The 10,145-nt window shown below is 42.6% G+C and overlaps 1 protein-coding gene across 1 annotated transcript; it reads right to left on the bottom strand.

Annotated features, from left to right (window-relative positions):
• Positions 1 to 4,372: 4,372 nt before the first annotated feature.
• LOC149202549 (uncharacterized) lies at positions 4,373 to 9,879 on the bottom strand. The gene is made up of 2 exons (XM_089401625.1): positions 8,873 to 9,879; positions 4,373 to 8,594 (listed from the first exon to the last, which is right to left on the bottom strand). Exons 1-2 carry the CDS (start codon positions 9,877 to 9,879, stop codon positions 4,373 to 4,375), a joined length of 5,229 nt encoding a protein of 1,742 aa, XP_089257751.1.
• Between the last annotated feature and the right edge of the window lie 266 nt (positions 9,880 to 10,145).

Below are 10,145 nucleotides of genomic sequence, written 5' to 3'. Positions count from 1 at the left end.
TGGCCTTAAGGTTTGTAAGCCACGAGTTGTGTGGTCTTCATTAACTGACGGCTCCTCCTTTTGTAGTCCTGAGCGATACAACTAAGAAGGATGCATAATGTGTTTCATGTTTCTATACTTATAAATTACGTACCTGACCCATGTTGTGTATTGAAATGCGAGTAATTGCAAGTTTCTAAGGGGGAAGCCATTTAGGTTAAACTATTTTATATATTAGACCATAGGGTTTGTTGGCTCAAGAACCGATAATATGAGCAAGTCAAGGTTCAGTGGAACTGTATAGCCCAAAGTCTACTACTTGGGAGGATGCAAACACTATGCATCATGACTTTCCCTATCTATTTTATTAAATTTTCTTTATGGGTCAAACAAGAGTGGATAACTTAAATTATATAAATGCCTATCTTATATGGGTATTTGTAGATAAATATTCTTTAAAACATCCGAATTATGTCTAGTAATTAGTCGAAATAAATGCTACTTATACTTTACGGTACTTAACTAATAATGTTATGTTATGAGGCTATCTTAACATATGGTTTTGACTTAATGTTGATGCAAATATGTTGATGTTATAATATTGTGACGATGTTTCATGATGTGATGGTATCTAGTAATTGTACATAGCTTATGATGAGATGTTAATGGTGTTGTTAGTGTCAGTCTTTCCAGCCTTCCTCCAGTGATCAAATATGCTCTTACAAAGTGGTCTCAGAGTGTCAAGGTCAAATTTTGTCATTTCAAAGAGTCTTCAAGCAAAATTTGGTCACTAGGCATTAGGTCTAGGGTTTGCTTTCACTCCTTCTAAATTTGTCCAAATGTCGGTCCATGTCATCATTCTGTTGAGTCTATCATCATTCATAGGGTTGTCATTATCATGTCAGTGTCTAATGAGTCATTTTACAGCTTATCCATGCTTCAGTTGTGCCTTGGCAAGGTTCATTTCCCTCTCCTAGGGTTTTGAAGGCAATTTCTCTTGGATGGTCAAATCATTAGCAAAACTTGTATCCAGATGTTCATACACCTTCCCCTATCATTAATGTACCTTATTAAACATTTCCCATCACTGAGATTCCCCAAATTCCTCATTTTTGCACAAACCCTAGTTTCTTGCCACAACTTGGCAATTTTCTAGGCTAGGCCTGTGTTTTGCCCTTTTGGACCCCTTCCCCTCGCTCGATCTCTGAGATTCCACTTTCCCCTGCTTCCTAACATCCCTCCCTACTTCCAAAAATTTCCCCAAGAATTTATAAGCCCCTTATCCCCTTCATTTCGCTTCATTTCGACAAAATCCCTTGTTCCACACATCGGGATAAGTTTCACTCAAAAGATGTTTCAGAGCAATCAAAGATGAATTTTGGAAAAATGAGAGAGGTTTTTGTCCACAACATGCCAAGGAAGAAAAACCTCCCTCACTTTTTACACAGGTGTCATGGTTTTAGAGAAATGTCAAAAATACAATCGCCTCGAGAGAATCAAATGCACCTCTGAAGTGACCTTGGGAAAATCAAGTTTTCTCCTAGATTGGTTGGCCAAATGACTTTCTTGATGAGTCAAATGATAACTAGACACAAATATATTTCCAATGAGCTATCATGAGCTCAATTTGGAGTTGAGGAAGACATTCAAAAGTTGACTGCAACAGCACTCTGCCTTGAGGCAGCCTCATTTGGCACATTTTGACCAGTCTTGGGAGATTTGATTTTTTACAGGGCAAATGAATTCCAAATTGAAAACTTCAAGTTGGGTTGGAAATTAGACTCAAATAAATTTCCAACGAGCTATCCTGTGCCCAATTTGGACACCGGGAAGGCCTCCAAAAAGCATCTGAAAGTCGCGCTACGCGTCAGGGTTTTGGCTCAACGCGTAGCGCACCGCGCGCTACCCTTAAGTTGGGGAGGTCCATTTCACAAAAAACTCAGCATTTTTGGATTTTTCATGACAAAATACACTTGCTCAGCCACTGCCAAGACATTTCATGGAGATTTTAGCCCCCAAAAGGTCAAAAAACAAGCAAAAAATGACCTTCTGCCACTTTTTGGACACACAGGAAGCAGTCTTGGGAGATTGAAATTTTGGAGGGGCAAATGGCCACCAAATTGAGAAATTCCACTTGGGATGGAGATTAGACATCCATACCTTTCCAACAAGCCCACTTGTGCCTCATTTGTATGCTGGGAAGTGCCTCAAAAGTGGCCTGAAAGGCGCGCTACGCGTTGGGAAAATTTGCCAGTTTTGCACCTTCAGCTCAGGAAAACGCAGCATTGACTAGTTTTGACTTTTTGGGGGGATTTTTCATCCTCCTTGATGTAATTGATGTAATTTCATGTTGACATGACACTTATTTACCTATTCTAGAAGATTCATTCATAAAATAGCAAAAATTTAATGAATGAATTGGTTTCCTAGCTTATAGAGGCAAGTTGTTTTGACTGCCTAGATTGTAGTGCTTTGTTTAGAATTGGTTGAAAAATCTCCTAGGATGATGAGCTCGACCCCTAGAGGCTAGGGAATGGGTTGGCATGGTCTATATTATGTATTTTCTAAATCATTTTCATGGTTGGAGAGGTTGGACTCTTGAGGGATAAGCTTAGACTGTATTACTCTTTGTATCTCTGCAATTTTGGCAAAGGAAAGACCAGGGTTTTGCAGCACTATTTGGGATTCCTGTGGTGATTTGTGTTGATGGTGTGTTTCTCTCATGTACTTGTAAGTTTGTTATGTGTATCATTTTCCTACTCCTCTTTTCTGCACATTAAGTAAATGAAGTGTTAAGGTAGAATTCATGATTCCTATGCTCTGCCTTTAAGTTTGCTTAATATCTATGTTTTCATCTGGCTAAGGAGAACTCTCGAAGGTTTCTTGCTCCCTTTAGCTCCTCACCGGTCATTCCTATCCATTCACTTAATTCAAAGGCATCAAGACAATCTCCTACCTTGCCCCAAAAAGACCTCTGCAAAAACTGTGTCTCATCCCCGCACCCAAAATTGTTGTGCTCAGTTTTCCAACAAAACTCTAAAAATTTAAAATCAAACTTTCCCTATCAGTTTACTAGCCTAAAATCAATGTTCTTTATTGGTCATCTCCGCCCTTTGAAGACCTTTTGCCGAGATAGACCCGTAGAGAGCCCTCTCCTGTCCTCGTAGGGCTAGCTACGAGGCTAAGTGGTTTGATGTTGCCTTGGATTTTGCCTTCCTCAGCCTGAGGCCAAATTCGAGCGCTAACAGGTGTCATGCATGAGTATGTGGTGCTTTACTATTCAAGATGTTGTGATAAAAATGCTATTGTTTTTGTGTGATAACATGTACAAATTAACATGTGGATGTTTTATAATTGTATAACTAATTCATTGTGATGAGGATTGGAATTGTCACTCTTAATCATCCCTTTTACCATCATTCTGTCATTATTTTGCTTATGTCAATCATTTTTTTTTCATCCATTCGTACCTCATTATTCATCATATTATTAGTGATTCGATTTAGTGGTAACAAACAAGTCTTTTGTATAATTAGTTAACAATTTTGCGTACTCTCGTGAATGTTGCTTGGTTATGAGTTTGCAGGTATTAAACAAGAGACCCTTTTACAGTTTCACTTGTGAGAATGACTGAGTTTTTGTTAGCAATCATAAAGCTGAATAGGTCTTTAGGATGGAAATCACACCGGTGTATTTTTTTACAACACTAATATCTGTACCATCTCATAACCATACTACAAATATTCTTTGTAGCTGAAGACATTTTCAAAAACGGAAACCATTTTTGTTGAAACTTTTGTTAGCAGCAATGTGTTTTTCCTATTGTAAATATTTACTTTTTATTGTCATTTGATTTTTATTTGCCAATTCAGACTTCCTATTTTGTCTCAGCCCGCTTTAGGTCGTTTAGCCCACAAGGCTTCAAATTAGGCTAAAGTAGGGCAGTTAAGGGGAAGTATTTAAATCATTTTTTTCTTCTTTTGGGTAATTTTTGGAACACCTAACTGCTATAACTGAAAGTAGTTTCCTCCTTTATTCCTGGAAAGAATTATTGGAAAGAAGTTAGCAATTGTGTCAATTTTTGTATAAAACTTTGGGAATCAATCTCAGAGGTTTTGGTTGAATGTTTTTGGATTGTACCATTATCTTTTGTTTTTTTTTTTGACGAAAATGGGTATGGGGTATTTATATTCCTCTTGGGCTGAATGCCAATAATCTGATTACATAGAGGTCTTCTTTATTCTGATGCGGGTCACTTTTGTGAGTGAATATGCATCTTATTCTTACAAAGTTCTTCCTTGATCTGGTGTCCATGCTTTTAATTATTTCCCCCCATTTGGAGATACAAACAAATTGCTTTAAAAGAAGACAGTAAACCATTTGATCCTGTATCTTAAGGTATGGGATCCCATGTTTCTTCTTTGTCTTTCTGCTTGATTCCTGTTGAGAGTAGAGTGGCTTTATTGGCCTCTTTGTCTGCCTCTTTGTTAAAGGCTCTCAGCACATGAAAGTAGCTTAATCCCTGGAATCGTTTTTCAACCCCCTTGATTCTGGATATCAGTCTAGTGAGCTTGAGATCTGTCACAGTGGCGCTGGAAGCCATTGCATCTATTATAATTTGAGAATCCCTGATTACATTGGCTGTTTCAACATTTGTGTCTTGGAGGATCTTGAGTCCTTGATATAAAGCTAGAGCTTCAGCTTGCACGCTGGTTGTATGTCCAAGCCCCCATGCGAAGGAGTGAATTATTTCCCCATTTTGGTTTACTATGACCCCTCCTGCACCAGCTTTGCCCGGATTTCCCTTTGCTGCCCCATCAAAGAAAAGAGTATGTCTTGAAAGCGCATTGAGCCATTCTTTAAAGTCGTCTTCAGATTTTCTTATGTGCCAATTTTTGTGAGAAGGGACAGCTCTGTTTGCTGGATGGAATTGCAAGCCAATGAGTGTACCCCAGGAGATGTCTTGTTGACTGAGGTTTGAATCATCTTTAATGTCAGCTAGGCATTCCTTGATTTGGCTTTTAACTTTGCTCTCTAAAACCTTGCTGTTCTGTTTTATGTCTCTAAAAATTCTTCTATTACGTTCAAGCCAAATTTGCCAGCATATTATCTTTGGAAGAATGTCCCAGGCTGTTTTTACTACCTGATTTTTTGAAGGCTGTCCTGGATATCTGGTTGTCCATTTTGAGAACAGCTCCACAATGGAACTTGGCAATAAGGGGTTGGAATTCAAATTCTGAACAAAGAAGCCCCAGATTCGTTTGGAGAACGAACATTCCAACATTATATGCGCAGCTGTCTCTGATTTTTCTTTGCACAGTGGGCATATAGAAGGCCCCTGGATTCCTTTCCTTTGCAGTATATCGTGGGTGAGAATTTTTTCATGACAGAGCTGCCAGGCGAAGTAATCCGTCTTCGGCCATGAGGGGGTGCGCCATACTCCATGCCACGGCGCTGGATCGGGAGGAACGTGCGGTTTCTCAGTTAATTTTCTGTAGCCCATGGCCACGGTGTATCCACTGTTTTGCGTTCCCCATCCCTTGCGATCCTGTTTTCTCCTCTGCGTGGGGGCCAGACCATGTAGTTGCTCTGTCAGCATGGTCCAATCCCTGCGCAGGTGATCCGGCACTTCCGCAGCTTTCCAGCCCGCCCAGGTCTCTTCATGCCACAACGAAATATCCCATAGTGTGCGCAGGCCATTATTGTTCATCCACGTGCGCAGGTCCCTGGTGGCGATTCTATTTTCGAGTGGCTCCCTGTTCATAATGCGATCGGACCAGATATTTATCCTCCTGCCATTCCCGGGGATCCAATAAGAATGATCTCTGATTAGGGGGCCTGCTTTGGTGCAGAGTTTTAGGAATGATGAATTCTGCTTAATGAGAGGCGAATTCTGAGCCTGAAATTCGTTCTCTAAGCATCTTAATCGGGATCCCCTGAGATACTTTTTCCATAAGGCAAGCTGAGCCCATCCAGGTTTGGGCGCAATGATCCTCCAGATGGTCTTTGCTGCCATAGCCACGTTCTGGTGACCTATATTTTTGAAGTTTAGGCCACCTTCCAACAACGGCTTGCCAATGGTTTCCCAACTGATAAGGGGGATTTTCCTTTCATTTTTCTTTCCGCCCTTCCAAAAAAATCTACGCATAAACTCATCCATCTTGCTGAGAATGGTTGAAGGAGCAAGGAGACCTGCAAAATGGAAAATTGGGAGGCTGGAAAGCACAAATTTTACAAGAACTGACTTGCCAGCAGCGTTGAGCCAGCGAAAGCCCCAGGACTGAATTCTAGATTTGAAATTTTCAAGCTGAGGTTGCCAGTCTTTGACGGAGAGTCTTTTGAGACAGATAGGGAGGCCCAGGTATTTAAAAGAGGTCCAGGAGGATGAAGCAGCAAAATCCAGGCATCTAGAGATAGCAGATAGAGTTCTTGGCGAGGTATTCCAGCTGTAAATATGGCATTTATTCTTGTTAAGGGCGCTGCCAAAAGCCTTGATAGAAACATCTAAGGCAACTTTGAACTTGGAAGCTGAGGAGAGGGTGGCGCTACCTAACAGCAAGGTATCATCCGCAAATAAGGCGTGGTTTAAGCTTTTGACCCCTCTGGCTATACACAGACCATTGATCTCTTGGTCTTGCATTTTTTTATCTAACAGAAAACTGAAGACAGAGGCTTGAATGACAAAGAGCAGAGGGGAAAGAGGACATCCCTGCCTGAGGCCTCTCGAGGCTTTGAAAAAATCTGTGGCTCTTCCGTTTACTAGGGGAGCAATCCAAGGCTCTGAGATGCAAGCCCGGACCCACTTTATAAAATTTGCTCCAAAACCAAATTTACACATTACTTTTAACAGAAATCTATGATTGACTCGATCAAAAGCGTTTGCTAAATCTAGTTTGATCACCATACCTTGTTCCTTTCGGTGGAGACTTGAGTGTATTGCCTCTTGAACGAGAGTGTAGTTATCCACGATTTGCCTTCCCTGTATAAAGCCTCCTTGATTTTCCGGAATTATTTTTGGTAGGATGGGCTTCAGCCTGTTTGCAATGACCTTGGTAATTAATTTGTACCCAGTGTTACATAGCGAGATCGGGCGAAATCTGCTGAAATTGCTGGCTCCTTTTTCCTTTGGAATGAGAGCTAAGAAAGCAGAGTTTGTGCTGCCTCCTATTTTCTGAGAATTTTGAGATTTTTGTACCATTTTAAGAAGATCCTTTTCCACAATCGGCCAGCAAACTTGAAAGAATCTGGCAGAGAAGCCATCTGGTCCCGGGGCCTTGTCGGGCTCCATGTCAAAGAGGGCTTTTTTAATTTCCTCTTTTGTGATTTTGGCCTCTAGGATCCTGTTCATACGGGGAGAGATTGCTTGAGGAATAATGTCTAGCAGCTCTTGATGCAGGAGCGTCTTCTGATCTTCAGTGAATAGATTTTGGAAATGCATATAGGCTGCTTTCTTGATGTCTGCAAATTCCTTGTGCGTAACATTATTTTCCTTGATCTCAGAAATAGTATTGAAACTTTTCCTAGCCTGGGCTTGCTTGTGGAAGAAGCCCGTATTCCTATCTCCTGCTTTCAGCCAGAGATTTCTCGATTTTAATCTCCAGTATTCTTCTTCTGCCAAGCAGGCCTTATGATAGTTCTGCTGTAGATGGGTTTCCTGGTCTATCATCTCCTCTGTGATTATGGCGCTCTCCATGCAAGTTTGATGAGAGGCAAGGGAGGATTTGATGACTTTCCTTTCAGTTGCTGGATTTGGAAGAGTTTTTGCCCAGCGTTTCAAAACTCTTTTTGCCCTTCTGAGTTTTTCCTCCCAAATGAAAAAAGGTGAGCCTTTGACAGGTTGGCTCCAGCAATCTTTGATTGTTTGCATGAATAGGGGTTCCTTTACCCAGAGTGGACTGAAGCGGAAAGGAATGGGGCCCAGATCTAGGTGGGCAAGCAGCTCTAGCTTTATCGGCTTATGGTCCGAGATGCTGCATGGGAGAATATGCATTCTAGATTCTAGTCCAAGAAGCAGGAAAGAACTTTGGATGAAAAATCTATCTAGCCTGGCAGCTATATGCCCAGGACCTATTCTTTTGTTAGACCATGAAAACTTACCTGTTGAGGGTTTGATGTCTATCAAGTCCCATTCTTGCAGAAGATCCTCCGCCCATTCTCTTGCCGGATCTCGGACTATGCTTCCTCCCCTCTTCTCAGATGAGTGGAGAGTGAGATTGAGATCTCCAGCAATGATTACATTTTCCAGACTTGTCAGATCTGCCTGTCGTTTTATAGTATCCCAGCACTCCTTTTTCTCTCTTATGTTGACTGGAGAGTATACATTGAAGATAGTGATGGTTTCCTTTGTGTCAAGGTTCTGCATCTTTAACATCAACCAATGAGTGTTGGTTGCTTCAGATGTGAGTGCATATTTGTTGGGGTTCCATAGAGTACCGATTCCTCCTGAGGCACCCCTGGCTGAATTAGCTCTTGCTTCGCTTTTGGGCCACAACTTTTTGCTTATTTGCAGGAAGAGCTTTTCTTCCATTTTGGTCTCCTGGATGAGAAGTATATCTGGGGCTTCTGTTCTTATTAGGTTTCTTATGCCTTCTTCCTTAACTTTGCTCCCCATACCTCTACAGTTCCAGGAGATAGCTTTCATTATTTATGCTTCTGCTGGGCTCCCTTGGAGCCTTGGGGCTGATTTTTCACCATTTTGGGCTTTGAGGCAAGAAGCTTTTCCAACGTTGGTTGGCTGCCCTGTAGCTCGTCTTTGTAGGTCTGCTGCTCTCTTTTCTCTTTGTCTGTTTTGCGACCCCTTGCAGATCTTCTCACCGAAGTTTGGGATTCGCCTATTTCTCCTTCTTCTTCTGACTCCTCAGTTTCTTGTTCTTCTTCTTCCTCTTCTTGGAACGTGTCTTTAGGATTCTCAGCTTCTTTGGGGGAAGCTGGAGGTGTGCTTTTCCTTGAGGATTCTGGCTTTTGGATCTCTGCTTCTGGAATGTCTTCTGTCGGTTGACTTAGAAGGACAAATTTATTTTCTTGCGTCTTTTTTGTAGGGGGTCTCTGAGCGTTGATCTGAGGGTTGCCTTTGCCCGGTTGTCCACCCTGTTTTTGTCCCTTTTGATTGGCTCTGGTTCGTCTTACTTGATTCCAGCCCTCTTCATTTCCTTTCTCTGGCTCTGGGTTGGTCGGACAGCTTCTAGCGAAGTGCCCATACACGTGGCATTTCCTGCATTTGAAAGGCAGCTGTTCATAATCCAAGATCTGCACATGGGACCAGCTGCCGACTTTGATTTTGATTGCTTCTGGTAAGCCTTCTTCTAAGTCTACCTCCACGCAAATCCTGGCACAATCGTACTGGTCCTTGTTGCTTGCCCGATCTATGAATTTCCCTAGGGAGTTGCCGATGTGTTTCAAGGAGTCCCAGTTCCAGCAGTGAACCGGCAGATTTGGGAGACGAACCCATACTGGAACAGCCTTGGGAACATCTACCGCCGGGTCGAAATCCGGTGTCCATTTATTTAGGTAGAGGCCCTGAGGACCCATGAAGTACGGTCCATTTCTAAAGATCAGGTCTTTGTCTTCTCTGGAGGTAAATTCAAAGAGAAAGAAACCTCGCCCTAGAAAGTATGAGGTAACACTTTGGCTGATCAGAGGCGCCCAGTTCCTGTTGACCCATTGCTCTGTAGTTTTCGGGGATGGCCAAAGTCCTGTGAATTGGCCAATAAGTCCCCGATCCGCCAGCGACAAAGCTACCTGCATGGGAGTCTCCGGAGGCAGACAGATCTCTGGAATTTCATCTAGTTTCTTGACAAATTTAGAGGCTTCATTTCTTTTTTTTGGAGGCAAGCCTGCCAGGAGCTGATGGAATGCCTCTGCAGCAGGATCAGAGGGTGGATCATGACCCTGAGTCTCCATCAGGCTTAATGCCGGCCGCCACAGAGGCAGCACAACAGAGATCTCTCCCTAGCCAGAAGGGCGACTAGCTGTCTAGATCCGATTAGATCTGGATTCGAAGTGCAGTCAGCGAATCGGTGTGCAAGATCCGATCAGATCTGAATTCGTGAAGCAGGGATTGCTAATCGGTGTGAAGCGCAGGGCTTAGAGCCCGTGAGGGCAGGTCGAGGAGAGCCGAGGCTCGTCTGGTCGCGCTCGAACCCCCGCAGCGCAACTCGCTCCTATCA

The sequence above is a fragment of the Pinus tabuliformis genome, chromosome 2_1 (genome assembly GCF_031772625.1).
Source record: "Pinus tabuliformis cultivar Carrire ecotype Pingquan chromosome 2_1, CPIR1, whole genome shotgun sequence".
NCBI classification, from domain to species: Eukaryota; Viridiplantae; Streptophyta; class Pinopsida; order Pinales; family Pinaceae; genus Pinus; species Pinus tabuliformis.
This window is presented reverse-complemented; position numbering and strand designations above follow the sequence as displayed.